At 44.4% G+C, this 16,878-nt stretch overlaps 1 protein-coding gene across 2 annotated transcripts in view; it reads right to left on the minus strand.

Moving 5' to 3' along the window:
* Window positions 1–16,878, minus strand: part of Kmt2a (lysine methyltransferase 2A) — an 81,298-nt gene that overhangs the window by 29,008 nt on the left and 35,412 nt on the right. Inside the window, exons 4-16 of one of the 2 annotated variants that reach the window (XM_036192836.1) lie at window positions 16,547–16,724; window positions 14,559–14,793; window positions 11,823–11,887; window positions 11,013–11,393; window positions 10,629–10,702; window positions 9,870–10,001; window positions 9,333–9,446; window positions 5,824–5,970; window positions 5,420–5,512; window positions 5,092–5,212; window positions 3,161–3,274; window positions 2,042–2,226; window positions 411–584 (exon numbers count right to left, since the gene is read on the minus strand). In XM_036192836.1, the coding sequence (XP_036048729.1) occupies window positions 411–584; window positions 2,042–2,226; window positions 3,161–3,274; window positions 5,092–5,212; window positions 5,420–5,512; window positions 5,824–5,970; window positions 9,333–9,446; window positions 9,870–10,001; window positions 10,629–10,702; window positions 11,013–11,393; window positions 11,823–11,887; window positions 14,559–14,793; window positions 16,547–16,724 (2,013 nt within the window). Of the gene's footprint in view, window positions 1–410; window positions 585–2,041; window positions 2,227–3,160; window positions 3,275–5,091; window positions 5,213–5,419; window positions 5,516–5,823; window positions 5,971–9,332; window positions 9,447–9,869; window positions 10,002–10,628; window positions 10,703–11,012; window positions 11,394–11,822; window positions 11,888–14,558; window positions 14,794–16,546; window positions 16,725–16,878 lie in introns of both variants that reach the window. The other variant, XM_036192835.1, reaches the window with a different exon arrangement.

The raw sequence follows: 16,878 nt of genomic DNA on the forward strand, positions 1-16,878 counted from the left end.
ATAGCAAATAAGACTGATACAGTGAATGATTTCTCCCTACAAATTTTTAAAAGCATGAAGTTTATCTACAAATGAATAAGGAAGGCACAACATTCTGATCTAAGCTTAAAGGGGGAGATATTTTAACTTCACATTAGCATTCTCCATAAGTAGTCTGGTACTTTCTTGTAACATAAAAATACTTTAAATAACTCAAAGGAAGGTCAACTAAAATATTTTAGGGACTACCACATCATCACCCTTCTGAAACACACAGCTGAAATAACTCATATACTGGGGACCTGAAGCTACATGACACCTCTAAATACAATATAAATCACTCTGAAATTTACTCATACCCATCTGTATTCCCAAAGAGCCAAGAAGGCTGAAATAAACACTTGAAACTTGGTCATGTGCTGGACACGTACCACGGACACATAGTTGCCCTGGTCCATTTTCCTCTTGACTCCCTCCAGGTCTAGCGGCTGCTGCTCATCCTGCTTGCTGACCTCAGTAAGAACGGGGGGGTCTGGCCCTTCTGGGGAGCTTCGGGAAGGTAAGCTCTCCTCCGTCTCAGGGTTTAAGTCTGGAGGCTTGGCAGCCTGTGGCAGTAAAGAAGTTTCTGCTATCAAACGTCAAGAATGAGGCATCTATGCACATTCTATAAAAATTAGTAAGATGGCACTAGAAACAAAACAGAACATGAAAATAACCAGAGATTTCTTAACTAGAGAAATTAAAAATGGACCTATTTCCTAATGGCTTGTCTAGGAAAACGTTAAGCATTGTGCTCAATAATCTGTAAAGGTAGAATTTTAAAAAGGCCAAAACTGTGTCCAGTTCTTATAGTATAGCAGAGAGCCATTAATTCTACTCCAAAAAAGGGGACTCTGGGGGCTACAGAGAAGGCTCAGTGGGTAATGGTGTGCCATCAGCCGGACAACATAAGTGTAATTTCCAAGACCCACAGGTGGAAAGAGAAGTACATCTGCACACCACAGCATACGTATGTGCACATGCATACACACAAACACACGTAACACAAATGTTTAAAAGCTGGAGCTTTATGTCCAAGGATGAAGCAACACCTGCTCTGTGCTCAGGTGACACACTTGCTCTCCCAGGGGACTGCTTATGTTGTCAATGACCACGTTGTAAATGAGAAATTTCCGGCAGGCTCTTAGCTGCTTGCCGGAACTGCTCTCAGGCCCAGGTCTCATCAGCCCCTCCTCTTCAGTCAGGAGTAGTATTTTCTAAGAAGCCGCTCAGATCAGGCTGCTCTCTTGAAGCCCTTCACTGAATCCCCATCAATGACAGCAGATGAAGTCCAAACTTCCTTTGTTCTTGTCTTTCGAGATGGGGAATTACTGGGTAAACCTCAAACTCACAGCAGTAGTCTTGCCTCTGCCTCCTAAGTGCTGGAGTTACAAGCACGAGGCCAAACAGCTTGTGAGTGAGGCCTGTGAAGACACAGACACTTCCTATTCCTTTCCGTTTGTTTGTTTGTTTTTCGAGACAGGGTTTCTCTGTGTAGTCCTGGCTGTCCTGGATCTCGCTCTGTAGCCCTGGCTGTCCTGGAACTCACAGAGATCCACCTGCCTGTGCCTCTCGAGTGCTGGGATTAAAGGCATGCTCCACCACCCTGTCCACTTCCTATTTCTTACCCACCAAATGTCCTACTTTGTTGTTGTTTAAGATCTATTCATTTTATTTTAGGAGTGCTTTGCCTACATGTATTATGTGCACTACATGTATGCTCGGTGCCCAGGAAGGTTAAAGAAGGCAGCAGATTCCCTGGAACTGTTGTGAGCCACAGCGCGGGTGCTGTGAATCAAACGTGGGTCCCCTACAAGAGCAGGAGGTGTTCTTAACTGCTGAGCCAAATCCCTCCAAACCCCTAGGTTTTATTCTTAGCTCTAATGTCATGTCCAAGAGAAGAAACTCTATAAAAAGCAAACGAAGGATGAAGTAAACTAAACAAGTAATAGACAGCCTTACTTCATGACTAGTTAAAACCCCCAAGATCAAGTTCTCAGAACAGAAAGACCCTCTGGCCCACCTGGCGGTAGCGAAGCAAGTGACTGGTAGTCCGAGAATTCAACAAGGCCGTGAGAACCTGCTTCAGGGATGCCTGCAGCTCCTTCTCCAGGGCCAGTCGCCACTCTGCAGGGTGCCGCTCCGTGCAGTTCACACACGTGTAGGCCACACTCTCTGGCAGATTAGACAGAATCTCGTACATCTCATCTAGGAAAACAAAAGCCGGGACAATGAGGGCCTTCGAAGGGTGAGAGAGGGAGAAGAGCTAACTATCCACTGGCCCCCAAAGCTGCACAAGGATCCAAGCCAAGCTGTTAATCTGACAGCAGGGGTTCTCCACCTTCCTAATGCTGCGACCCTTTAATGCAGTTCCTCATGCTGTAGTGACCCCCAGACATAAAATTATTTCGTTGCTACTTCATAACTGAAGTTCTGCAACTGTTATGAACTGTAATATAAACATCTGTCTTTTCTGATGGTCTTGGGTGACCCCTGTGAAAGGGTCATTTGACCCTCAAAGGGGTCTCTACCCACAGGTTGAGAACCACTATCTTATAGGATACCCACATTCTGACCTGAAAGCGCGTATTATTAATGAACATGAACCCATGACTACGTAGTAACCAGCAGGTTTGGAGAACCAATAGGATTTGGTGTGCAGAAACAGACGTGCTTAAGAGAACTAAGTACGAATGGAACAATGGTGTTGTGATAGCTCATCTTCATTGCCAGTGTGGTAGGATGGGGCTCACCTAGAAGACACACCTGGGTTTCCAAAAGAGCTTTAACTGAGGAGGGGACCCACCCTCAATGTAGGTGGCATGGAGTCCTGTGGGCTAGGGATCTGAACTAACTAAGAGGAAAAGGCAGCTGAGCGCGGGCATTGCCCTTTCTCTGCTTCCCAGTTGGCACCGCAGGCCAAGGCCACAGCGGCTCCCCCCAGGATGGACTGCAGTCCTCAAAACCATGGGCCAAAAGGAAGCCTGCCTTTGGGAACTAGAGGGTAGCTGCTTATCCTGGAGACAAGAAACTAAACTACAAAGAACACAAGGTCCCCTCCGCCCCCACCTTAGTCCACAGTCCTGTACTTGCAGCATGAACGATACTGAAAACGCGCCCCGGACCTCGCTCCGCCCCGTACCTGAGAGGCTCTCACACTTGGAGTGGACCCAGCGGTCGCACCTCCCACACTGCATCATCTTGCTCTCATAGTCGTCATCATCGTAGCACTTGTCACACAGAGGGCAGAAGTTTCCTGGAAGCCAAGGACACAGTGGCACTTTGACCCACAGACACTCTCAAAGCCTTCAGCTCCCGAGTGTCAACCTCATCTCAACCCACCGGCCTCTGGAGTCGCCAATGACACCAGCAGAGGTGGTACCGGGACGGCCAGACAGCCGCGACACAAGATGACCTGAGCTCCAAACACACTACTAAGATTCTCCAGACACCTCTGTAAGGACCATGAGGTAGATTTGTTTGTTTGTTTTTCTGAGACAGGGTCTCTCTGTGTAGCTTTAGAGCCTGTCCTGGATCTCCCTCTGTAGCCCAGGCTGGCCTGGAACGCACAGAGATCTGCCGGGCTCAGCCTCCCGAGTGCTGGAGTGCTGGGATTAAAGACGTGTGCCACCACCGCCCGGCATGAGGTAGACTTTAATGATAATGTAACAAAAAGAACAGAGGCTGGCTTCAGTGGGGTACAATTATAACTCAAATCTTGTGAGGTAGAGGCAGGAGGATTGAGAGTTTAAATAGCCTTAGCACTAGAGGTGTGGGGAGGTGCATCAGAAAAGACAATCTATCTTTTACACATAATGTTTGGATTTATAAAGAAGTAGTCCTACCGAAGGAAGAAACAGTTTGTTTCAATGTTTTCCTTGTCAGGTCCCAAAGAAACCCAGGACAAGCTTGCTCGTGTCTGTGGCTCCTCCCAGCACTTCTCACCCCACCCCTTCCTGAAACCTCTCTGGCACAGGGGTGGGGTTCTGCTTCTCATGCCTATACAAAGCTGCCACTCTAGCCGTGTGCTCTCCAGGCTTCCATGCTTGGCCTCTGCCCTCTCTTGCTTCTTTCTTTCTTGCTCCCCACACCCTGGTTCAGTCTGGACTCTTCAGATGCCTCTGGCTGTGCTCTCCCTCACATCTACAATAAAATCCTCCTCAGCCATACCCCAGAGTGGTCATGTCCTCCTCTCCCTTCACTCCTTATTCTTAGAGCGTTTTTTAGAGTTCAGACCAGCACTTTCTAAGATTCACTTCTAAGTATAGCCTTTAGACATCTGACTGACCCGCGCAACCTTATATATTTTACTATTTAATAAATATCCTTGGCTGGGCGGTGGCGGCACACGCCTTTGATCTCAGCACTCAGGAGGCTGACCCAGGCGGATCTCTGTGATTTCGAGGCCAGCCTGGTCTACAGAGCGAGATCCAGGACAGGCACTAAAACTATACAGAGAAACCCTGTCTTGGAAAAACCAGCTATTCCCCCCCTACTTTTTATTTTGGTAGGTTCTTGCTGAGCTCCCTTGCTTGAACTCTTGCCTCTGCATCCTGAGTGCTGGGACTATGGGCCTGTGTTATCAAGTCTGACTTCCAGTGTCATTACTAGAGCAAAATGTTTATATATCCCCTGAACTCTGTTCTGAAAGCAAATGTGTATTGACCACAATTTGGCTTAGCTGTTTTAGAGCAGTTGTTTTTAATTAGCAATAATGAAATTTCTCCATAATTCTTCCTAAGTTAGAAAGATGCTCCAAGTCGGCTGTCTATGTAAATAAAGAAGCAAAAGGCAGGGAATGGTGGCCCACATCCTTAATCTCTGTACTTGGGGGGCTGAGGCATGTGGAACTCTTGTGAGTTAAAGGTCACTCCAGTCCTCACAATGAATTCCAGGACAGCCAAGGCTACATGGAGACCCTTTCTCAAAACAAAACAACAGAACAAACTAGAAATACAAAGAGCAAGAGCAGAACACGTGTCTGAATCACATCTGTGACCCACAGAGCAAGGCTTCTCTACTTAGTCCCCCAAACGTCGACCTGGAGTCGACCAATCACTCATTACTACGTACCTTTAGCAAAGAGTTTGGCACAGTCATGGCACAGTGAGAAGTCATGAGACCACTGTGCATCCCACCCTTTGCCTGGAGTCGTGGACCCACAGCTCTTGCAGCGAACACACTTGGTGCAGATCTGGAAAAGAAGGACGGCATTCATTCAGTAGGATGTTTGTTACTTAAAAAGACACGTGCTGTTACTCCCGGAGTAGACTTCTTTACTGAGACCACTGCTCAACAATCGTCACGCTGGCACGCTAAGGCAGGGGTATCCTGTTACAAGTGACCAGCCTCACCCAGCCACCACAATTCTTGTGGAAGTAGCGCAGCGCGTTGTACCCACCCACACTTTCTTTTTCTTCGTGGGTTTGGTGGGGTAGTTTGGCCCCAGGCACTCGGGGTGATAGCTGTTTCGGCACTTGTTACACTCCAGTAGCTGCTGTGGGAAAGACGACAAGAGGATACAAATCACACTACCCTCCAGAGATCTGTTCCCAGTCCCGACTACGACACCTTAGCTTCTGTCATGCACTGCTTACTCCCCAGGAAACACAGGGTAACTCAAAGTCACTGAGTAATAAGTAAATTTATCAGACAGTTTTACTTAATTTTCTGCTATTTCCCAAAAATGAAAAAGAAAAATCAAGAAATCAGTTTCAAACAGACAGAAAAACTGTCATGGACGTGAAATCCCGGCACAGAAGGCGGGATGGAGACAGAGGCTCCACTACTGACGGGCTCTTCTACCTTGGTAGCCTGATGCTGCCTTCCACAAACATGGCAGAATTTACAGCGGCGACAACACCAGTTTTCCAGCTGGTCCTCCAGAGGGCGCTCATTTTCCTCTAAGCAAAACTTGTGGAAGGGCTCGCAACACACTTGGCAATACACAAACTGCAGCAAGAAGATGAGAAGTGAGTAACCAGGGTGCAGAAAGAAATAATAACCACATCCTGTGGGTCCTAGGAACCCACAGGCAATGTCCCAGGACCCAATGCACCAAAATGTCGATCATGCAGTCTTACAGGATGGTCATGAAGAAAACTGCACACCCAACCTCCCTTGTTCAATGCACACAAAATTGTCTCATAGCCCAAACTATTAAAAATAAGTATAAGCTGGGCATGGTGGCGCACGCCTTTAATCCCAGTACTGGAGAGGCAGGCAGATCTCTGAGGCCATCCTGTTCTACAAAGTGAGTTCCGGGCCAGTCAGGGATACACAATGAGACCCTATCTCAAAAATTATTGTCTAAATTTACCTTTGAGATATGTATAACAAATATGAAATAAAATGGGTCCCATCCCCCAAATATCTCATTAAGCATAGGTATACGCAAATATTCTAAAACTTGAAAGAAAACACACACACACACACACACACACACACACACACACACACACCTCAAAATACCTAAAACATTTCTGGTCTAGAGTATTCAGATAAGAGTAAATACTTGACCTGTTTTTAACTCAACGTATGGAACTAAGCACACACCTCTAAATGCAACACTTGTGAGGGTAAGAATGAGAACAGAGAGTTTGGGACTAGCCTGGGATACACAGCAAGACCCTGTCTCAAAAGCTTTAACAGAATGTGCTAAGTGCAGTTAGAGAGAACCCCAGACAGGTCTAAAGGAAACTGCAAAGAGAATGAGTGGGAAGAGACAGGATGGCTTTAAAGGGTTAATTCTTACAAACAGAATAACCATTGTGAGCTATGGTTTACATTTTCTACCTGTAATTTAAAAGTAAGTTTCACACTGGCAGAGGATTGAAAAAATACGTAACAACCAGAGCTGAAGAGATGGCTAAGTGGTTAAGAGTGCCTTCCTGAGGACCTGAGTTCAATTCCTAGCACCCTCATGGTTCACAACTACCTATAATTCCAATTCCTTTGGTCTTCTAGGGCACTGCACACAAGTGTACATACCCCCACACAGACACATACTTAAAAATAGTGAAAGTAACCTGAATTTTCTTCTGACCAAAAACCAAACCAAAACCAAAACTGTTTTTATTATGGAGATTATGTTTTTATTATTATTTAGGTGGTCAAATATAAAGAAAGCCTACAATTAGGTGCCAGCAATGCACCAGTACTAATTTCTTAATTTTGATAATTATACTTGTTAGCATTAGGCATCTGTACTGGCCTGCCCTTAGGGTCCTGACAGGATATGTCCTCAGCTGCAAACACTAAGAGCACACCCTGTGCGCATTCTCTACATTTCCTTATAAAAGGCAGGCCTTGCCCACCTCCTTTCTCTTTCTCTTCCTCCACTTTCGGCCCCAGGGACCGGTCTCTGCCTCCTTCTCTGCTCCTTCAATCCCCTCCCCTCAATAAACCTCCCATGTGGGCCCTGTTGTACAGTGTGACTCCTTTGTGCCACTTTTAAAATACAACAATACTGTGGTTATGCAAAAGAGTGTCCTTGATTTTAGGAAATACACATTATCATCAAGACACAATGGCTTTTGTTTGCAACTTGCTTAGTTTTTAGTAAATGGAATATATATAACATGCATATACATTTCATTTCTTATTTTAAACTTGATCTGAGCTGAAAGACTGAGAATCATTTTGTATTTTGGAAAAATTCATACATATAAGCAAAAACAGAAGAAGGAATGAACTCTATTCACATTTGGAGAATCTAGGCAGAGGGTACCTGTGGCTCTGGCTAGCCTGAAATTCCTAGGGATCCACCTGCCTCTCTACCTCCTGAATGCAGAGATAAATAAAGGGTGTATGCTACATGCTGGCTCTCCAGTTCTTCATTTCACCTTATTTTTTGGTTTTTCGAGACAGGATTTCTTTGTGAAGCCCTGGCTGTCCTGGAACTCACTCTACAGACCAGGATGGTCTTGAACTCACAGAGATCCACTGCGTCTGTCTCCCATGTGCTGGGATTAAAGGAGTATGCCACCACTGCCTGGCAACTAATAGACTCTTGAATTTTAAGTATTTTTATTATGGAGCTGGAGAGATGGCTCAGTGGTTTGATTCCCAGGTCCCAAATATAGACTCACAAGTGTAACTCCAGTCCCAGGAGACCCCAGCCCTCTTCTGGCCCCTGCAGGCACCAGGCATGAACACGGAACAGAGATATACAGGCAGGCAAAACACCCATACACACAAAATAATAGTACAATTTTATTATATATATATATATGTATCTGGTAATTTATCTAATTACTTTTAAAATAAATATCTACCATGCAATTACAGGGTTAAGGGAATATAACATTCTAAAAGTAAAACCATTTTCAAACAGCTCTCCCAAAAGAAAAGATCACTAACTACTTTATATTTCTTCTATTGGAAATTCTTATCTCTGTAAGATTTTTTTAAAGATTTATTTATTTATTTTGTATACAGCATGTATGCCTGCAGGCCAGAAGAGGGCACCAGATCTCATTACAGATGGTTGTGAGCCACCATGTGGTTGCTGGGAATTGAACTCAGAACCTCTGGAAGAATAGTCAGTGCTCTTAACCTCTGACCCATCTCTCCCGCCCAAGATTATTTTATTATTGTTTTTTGATACAGAGTCTCTCTATGCAGCTCTGACTGTTCTAGAACTCACTATATTGACCAGGCTGACTATGAATTCACAAAGACTTGCCTACCTCTATATCGAAATGCTGGGACTAAAGGTGTACACCACCAGACCCAGCCCTGCAGAATTCTTTAATTTCCAGTTCTTGGTCACTGGAGGGTTAATGACCACCTACCACATATACAATGTTTTATTTGTCACTTTATGAACGTTCTCTTTCTCTTTTGCCATTTTCTGCAGTATATTTTTCATTAAATGCTAAGGGCTTTTGTTTTGTTTTGTTTTTCGAGACAGGGTTTCTCTGTGTAGTTTTGGCGCCTGTCCTGGAACTCACTCTGTAGTCCAGGCTGGCCTCGAACTCAGAGATCCACCTGGCTCTGCCTCCCTAGTGCTAGGATTAAGGATGTGCGCCACTGCCGGCCAGTGCTAAGAGCTTTTTATATTCACAGGTATTTAACATAATAGCAATCTTTTTTTTTCTAAAAGAAAAGAACTCTAGTAGAGACTAAGTTAAAGAGATGAAAGTATTTACTACTAGATTCCTTCTTAAAATTTCTAAAAATATAAAAGCTATTCAGTAGCTGGCTTCAGGAGACAGGACCTGCTAACTCCCAACACAGTGAATCCAGTCACTACTTCTGCACACAGCACAGTGACCCATCATCACACAGCAGACAAAGGGGCGGGACCTTACCTCTACGTGCCCACTACTGGCACACAGAAAACAAACTACTCTCGGTGTTATGGGGACCGAAGTCAAGATTCCTAAGCCTCCCATCTCCCACACATTTTCTGCTTCACAATCTTCCTGTGGAGAAAGAGACAGAAAGATCACTTATGAAAGCTTTACAATGGCAACACCAAGACAAAAAGCATAGAAACAGAGTGACACCAGAATGCCAAGAGTATTTCACTTCTGTCAGTCCAAAAATAACTGCTGCTTAAAAACTTATAACTGGTGGTGGACATCTTTAATCCCAGACTTGGGAGGCAGAGGCAGGCAGATCTCTGTGAGTTCGAGGCCAGCCTGGTCTACAGAGCAAACTCCAGGACAGCCAGGGCTACACGGAGAAACCCTGTCTGGGAAAACCAACTAGGCTCACACCTGAACCCATCTGCTAACTGTAGTTCTTACTTGTTCCTCTAGTGGGTGCTGTTTCTCTTTCAACACACACCCTTTCCTTTAAAGGTCATACTGCTCAATAAAGGCATGACCATTAAACACTTTTACCTTAAAGTCCACTCTGATCCTGTGGACTCCATCTGCTGGGATTTTCTGCTTAGAATTGATGCCATTCGAAAGAGGGTTGAGGATGTTCAAAGTGCCTGCATTCTCTTGCTTATTTACTGGAGGTGGCTTCTCCTGAGACATAAAATAGATGTAGGAAACAACAATACCACCAAATCACTTGCCCTCACATTTCCAACAAGTGAGAATACAAATGCCAATTCTTAGATACAGAAAAGCTGTCCCAGGATAAGCATCCTATAGACTAAGGAGAAAGGGAGGTAGGTGTGGTGGCTCACTTTGGCTGTTGAAACAGGAGGATTGCTGGGAGCTCAAGGCCAGCTTGAGTTACAGAGTGAGACCCTGTCTCAAGAGAGGGTAAGGGTAATCTACAGAAAATTCTGAAATTCCGTCTCCATCCATAGAAACAGTGGGCACAGGTAGGGGTCGCTTTTATAGACAACTGTTATTAACATATATAGAGGGCAGAAAACACAGTAAATGGCTATTAGAATAAGCTGCTGCCCACACTACAACATGCAAGGCCACGGAGAAGAGGAAGACAAGGCATAGAAAGCAGAGAAACAAAATACCACCAAATAGAAAGGGCTAAAGCCTACACCTCAATTCTGTGAGATCCCAGCACCATCTACACAGAAGCAAGAAGACGGTTTGGGTCAGCCCGGAAACTGCCAAGGTCAAGGCTTTCCCCTACAGAAAGAACAAACACATCCCGAGGAATCACACTGAGTCTGCTCTCACCTTGTCTTTTGGTTTCTGTTTCACGGGGATACTTGGGCGGGGGGCCACTTTTTTCTGCTTGCTCTGCTCTGGACCTAAAGGATTCAAAAAAGACTCTGGTCAGATGCTAGCACTGACTGCTTTCAGACCGAATGGCCAGTGGAGAGAGGGGCACGCGAACAATCTCTAGACCTCAAGAAGAAAACATGGCAGCATAGCTAATCTCACTTTCTGTTTTGCACCTGGTTGTTGTAATGTAACAGTAAAGAATCCACTTTCTTTAACCAAAAGGTGTGAACAAATGACAGAGAGATGCCAGCATTCAGGCTCTGGCAGCCTGCCTGAGACCCGGGGCTTCTGGGCTGGCCCTGCTACCCTGACCGTCTCCCTGCCTCCAGCACTCACCTGGCTCTGGCGGTGGAGGCTGCTTTTTCTTGGGCTCACTTGGAGTGGTCTTGGGAACTTCTTTCCTCTGGGGTGCTGCTGTGCTGGGTGGCTGAGGGGTGATGACTGGTGCTGGCTGGGAGACCTGCTTGCTGGACTTCCGGGAAGCTGGAGTGGTGACCGGTTTGGGTTCAGGTGCGGGCGCAGGGGCGTTCCCTTCCTCGCTCTTTTCTTCCACCGGCTTGCGGGGTGGGGGCTCATTGCTGCTCTTCTTTGGGGCAGGCTCCTCCCGTGCTGGTGGGGTAGCCTTCTGACCAGAGTCCACAGAGCTCTTCACAACTGTGCTCTCTCTGTTCTCCTTCTTTTCAGTGGTCTTAGACTTCTTCTCTTTCTTTTTCACAGCTAGGGGAACAAAACAAGATCATCTATCCATCAGTGAGAAAATGTCAGTGAAAAGAAGAAATACAGAGATCTGTAACACAGACTTGTTCCCGCAGCCAAAGCTGGCACTCAAATTCTCCACAAAGTTGAGGCCACGTTGACCAGGTGATGCAGAGGGATTTTATAGCAGAGCAGAGCTATATTTTTTTTACATGAATTTTAAACAAATTTCTTAATTAGGAAAAATTTCAAACATACCCCCAAATAAAAAGAAGAGTCAAATGAACCCCCATGTACCTATCATCCAGCTTCAACAACCACCAACTCCCCGGGAGAGAGCAGTACTTTAAAAGAAAAACAAAAACAAAAACAAAAACCTAGTATTCTCTTTACACCAACTGTGCACAGCTATAAGCATGGACACTGTGGGAGGCCCTTGCACACCGTTACCTTTAGCCTGCTTCTGTAGGTAAGCTTTGGAAGGCATCCACTGGAGGTTCTGACATTTCCTCATCCTAGGATAACAAAGGATAAAGCAGAACACCGCATTAAAAGAGAAGACATGAAATAAATTCAGTGAGTCTCCATTCAAGGATTTCTTTCTCCTCGGGTTAAGCTGAACCTTTAAAATCCCTACATCAGCAATTTTACCAACCTTTAGCATCTAAAAGGGGCAAATGTCCTATTATCTTTGAAATGAGACTCACAATTCTTGTAATTCATATGGACTTGTACCCTACACAGGTCAGCACTGCCCCCCCTTTCTGCTTTGTTCTGAGACAGGGTTCCATAGAGCCCAGGTTACACTATATAGCAGAGCATGGTCCCAAAGTCTTGATCCTCCAGCCTCTGCCTCTCAAGTGCTGGCATCAGAGTGCACACTGACATGATGAACAGTATTTCTTACAGTCAACTAGTTACTGCTCTCTCATGGGATTTACAAGCAGCAACTAAAATCCGCCAAGTACTTTGTTACTACACAACTACAGCTGCGCCTCATGGCTTTGATATACTTTATCCCTTAGTTTAAATTCAATAAAATTTAAACCTAACTTGAAGACTCCATCCACATTGAATCCACCCTAAGCTCTCCACACTCACTACACTCCTGGCCCCAAACAAAGGTTCTATTTTTGGACCCGTGGAGTGAATATCAGGTCTCGAGTGTGTAAGGCAAGCAGTGCCTGAGCTCCATGCCTTGCTCACATCAAACCCACTGTCACCTGAAAATGGAGTGCATGCACTCTTCTACATTATATAAATTAAATTCCTTCTTGCCACTGAAGTACCTAAAGGTAAGATTCTCGCTTAAGTTTAGAAACCAAAACAGTACTTTTTTTTTTTTTTTTGATGGTCTCACTGCATAATCCAAACCCATCATGAACTCACAGCAATCTTCCTGCCTCCACTTCCTCATGCTGGCATTACAGGCATGAGCCTCCACAACCAGCTTAGAATTACTTCTTGTCTCCCAGAAACTGTATTCCCTGAGTAAACAATGAAGAATCTTTCGACTACATTTTATGTTAATCGGTTTAAAGTCATTCATTTGGTAAATATCTCTTGTGCCAGGCACTGTGTAGGAGGCCCAGTTGCCAAAATTTCTGTTTACACAATTCTTCTAATACATTACAAAAATAAATAAAATAAAAATCCAGATGGCAGAAAGTGTGCCCACAAAGTGACTGGAAAAGTAGAATATTTTTAAAAGTCTTTATCAAAACCTCCATGTGCTGGGCTGAGAGTATAACTCTATGGCAGAGCACTGGACTAGCACATTTGCAACCATCCACAAAAACACGTGTATGAATGAAAATATTTTGAAGCCTGATGGTGGTGGCATAATGCCTTTAGTCCCAGCACTCAGGAGGAAGAAGCAGGCGGATCTCTGTGAGTTTGAGGCCAGCCTAGTCTACAGAGTGAGTTCCAGGACAGCCAGAGTTGTTACAGAGAAAACTTGTCTTTGGAAAAAAAAAAAGGATGTGAATGTGGTCCCACATGCTTATAGTCCAGTACTGTCTGAGGTGGCTCTGGAGCTTCTTGGCCATAGGCCAAGTCTCAGGTTCAGGAAGAGAACAAGAAAATAAGTAGAGGAGGGATAGAGTAGAGCTAAAACCCAGAACACATCTTCCTCTGGCCTCTGTATGTGTGTGTGTGTGTGCACGCGCGCATCAAAGATTAATAATAATAATAATAATAAAGTGATTTCAGTCAGTCAAAATAAATCCTATGCCTAAATTTGTCAAGTTTTTAAAATATTATTTTATTCTCAGTTTAATACTTAAAAATCTTTATTTTACTATTTTATATGTATAGTTGTTTTTGCCTGCATGTATATATGTGCATCGTGTGCATGTTTGGTTCCTGTGGAGATCAAAACAGGGCATCAGATCCCCTGGAACTAGAGTTATAAAAGGTTTGTGAGCCATCATGTGGGTGCTGGTAACTGAACCTGTGTCCTCTGGAAGAGCAGCCAGTGCTCTTAACCACTGAGCCATCTCTCCAGTGCCTGATTTGTCAAGTTTTAAGAAACTGTCCAAAGCTACCATGACTGATACAGTAGTCATAAGTTGCATGCAGATATTTAAAATTAAAATAATTAAAGTAAAAAAATTTTGAGGGGGGAAGGGGTTTCAAGACAAGGTTTCTCTGTGTAACAGCTCTGACTGTCCTGGAACTCTCTTTGTAGACCAGGCTGGTCTCAAACTCCACCTCTCTCCAAGTATAAGTATTAAAGGTGTGCTCCGCCACCACCACCCAGCTTTTAAAAACCACTTTTTAAAATGTAACTCTTCAGTCACATTAATCACATGCCAAGTCCTCAATGGCCCCATGGAACTATTGACTGCCACACTGAATTGAGTACAAAGAGAATATTTTCATTGTTGAGAATGTTCTACTAGACGGCACTGCCACAAAAATACTTATTTAGCTTAAATCTCATCGCATCACAAAACTCAACTCTACAACTAACCTAGAAACCTGAGCAGATCGATGCAACCACACCAGGTTTCCTGAAGCATCTTTTTTTTTTTTTTTTTTTTGAGCTGAGGATCTAACCCAGGGCCTTGTGCTTGCTAGGCCTTGCTAGAATCCCCAACCCTCTGAAGCATCTTTGAGACAAACCAGGGGCAATAGAAATCTGTGTGACCATCAGGTCATCGCCGCAGAGTAAGACTCACTCACTTGCAGCATTGCTTCTTTATATTGCGTCCACCAAACTTGGGCTTGTCCAAGCAATTAGTGCAAACACCACAGTCCTCGGGCACCTGGCAGCCAGGGCACTGCCCACACCGCCTCGATCGCCGCCCTTTCTTTACTGGAGGCTCCTGGGGAGCCTTGTTTCTGGTGACAGGCTTAATTGGTTTGATGGGTGGAGCAAGAGGTTCCGCGTCTTCTGAGCCAGCAATTGATGACTTATCTGTTAAAGAAATGTGTCTTTAGTTCCAAGGGAATGTCTAATGCCTTCTTCAGAGATCCTCAAAGTCCCGCTGTATCATTAGATACATTAAACTCATTTGAATTGCTAATCAAAATAGAAATGTTTATAATATACCCATTCACAGAACTCAGAGGTGTTGTAGAATATTGTTTTAAGATATGTTACTTATGTTTAATGTTGCATTTGTTTAACTCTGTGAAGCTGTGTTACTTTGCTTACCTAAAACACCTGATGGTCTAATAAAGAACTGAATGGCCAATAGCAAGGCAAGAGAAAGGATAAATCTCTCTGCCTGCCAACCCCGCCTATCCTTTCTCGGGAGATCTGGGAGGAGAGGAGGAGGAAATCTGGGAGGAGAGGAAGCAGCCAGAGACGGAGGAGGACTCTAGGGGCCAGACACCCAGATACACAGCAAGCCACAGTAAAAATAAGATTTACAGAAGAGAATGGGAAAAGCCCCAAGGCCAAAGATAGCTGGGATAATTTAAATTTAAGGGAAGCTAGCTAGAAACAAGCCACGCTAAGGCCAGACATTTATAAGTAAGAATAAGCCTCAGTGTGTGATTTATTTGGGAGCTGGGTGGTGGGAAGAGAAATAAACAAACAACACAGGTGTTTAAAGTAATTATCTAAAGGCTTTTAAATGCCTACTCCTTATAGCTTGGTGAAAGCAAAAATTCAAATACTGAAAACAAACGAACTAACTGAAAGTCAAGAATAAGCTGCATGTGTCTAAGAATGCTCTCAAACGACTAACTCTGTTAGAGAAAGTGCCCAGCATTGGAGTTGTATGGCGATCATGAGAACTTGCATGTCCTGGGGTTATTTTGTTTTTGTCAACTTGACACAAGCTAGAATTATCTGCAAGAGGAAATTCAACTGAGGACTTGCCTCCACCAGACTGTCTACAGTCAAGCCTGTGGGGGCATTTTCTTGATAAACAGCTGATGAGTAGGGGACCAGGCCATTATGGGTGATGCCACCCTTGGGCACATGGTCCTGACTGAGATGTCAAAGAAAACAAGCCTAACAAACCCTGAGGACAAGTATGCAGTGCTCCTCTATGGTCTCCCCTTCAGTTCCTGCCTCCAGGCTCCTGCCTTGAGTGCCTGTCCAGGCTTCCCTCAGTGATAGAGTATGACCTGAGAATTTTAAGACGAAAGAAACCCTTTCCTCCCCAGTTGCTTTTGACCCTGGTATTTTATCATGGCAACAACTCAAACCCTGATTAACATAATGCTGCACAGACTTCTAATTCCGGGAAGTATAAATAACCAAGAGATCCAGCTGCTGCGTTCTGAAAACTACTGGTACAAAGAGGTCACACTTAGCACAGCTGCTTCCAGGCAGGTTCTTAGTGTGGCCGAGACACTGACCTTGTTTGTGAGACATAAGACGCCTCTGACAGCCTCACCAAAGCTTTCTTCTACTGCATGGCAGTCTAGGCAGGCTCTACCCGTTCTTCCCTCTTCCCTTTCAGGAGCTAAACTTGCATCACAGTCTGATGGCTTACCAGTCTTCCTGGGGTACCTCACCTTTTCTTTATGAGTCATTTCCTCTAACAAAATCTTCAAATATTTAATCCCCTCCAGCTATCTGACTTTGTTTGGTTTTTTGTTTTTTAAATCCAGTCTAAGACTCTTAATAACTAGTAAGAGTCTATTGGCATCTACAGAATGAAAACAAATAAATAGGTCTGCTCACAATTCCAAGGTCAATTTCCTTGACTTACCATCATTTCCCATGGAAGACAAAATTTTTTCTCGTTCTTCCCATGGTAAGGCACTCAAGGTGGGCATGTCATCAGGAAACACAGCTCGTTTCCGGCCAAGGGCAACAGCAGCTCTTCTGCAGACATGTTTAATCCGGGGTCCTCGCACAGAGGTTTCTGATGAATCACTTTCTTGACCCTGAATAGGAGATAAGCAACAAATAGACTGCTCATGTCATAAATGCAATTAAATGAAGTCAAAGTATATTTAACTAACTTATTATGATCTATCATCAAAGCATACAACTTTAGCTAGCTATTCCTAGCTGGTAAGCCAATATATGGCAGTCAAC

Source organism: Onychomys torridus, chromosome 7 (assembly GCF_903995425.1).
Source record: "Onychomys torridus chromosome 7, mOncTor1.1, whole genome shotgun sequence".
NCBI lineage: Eukaryota > Metazoa > Chordata > Mammalia > Rodentia > Cricetidae > Onychomys > Onychomys torridus.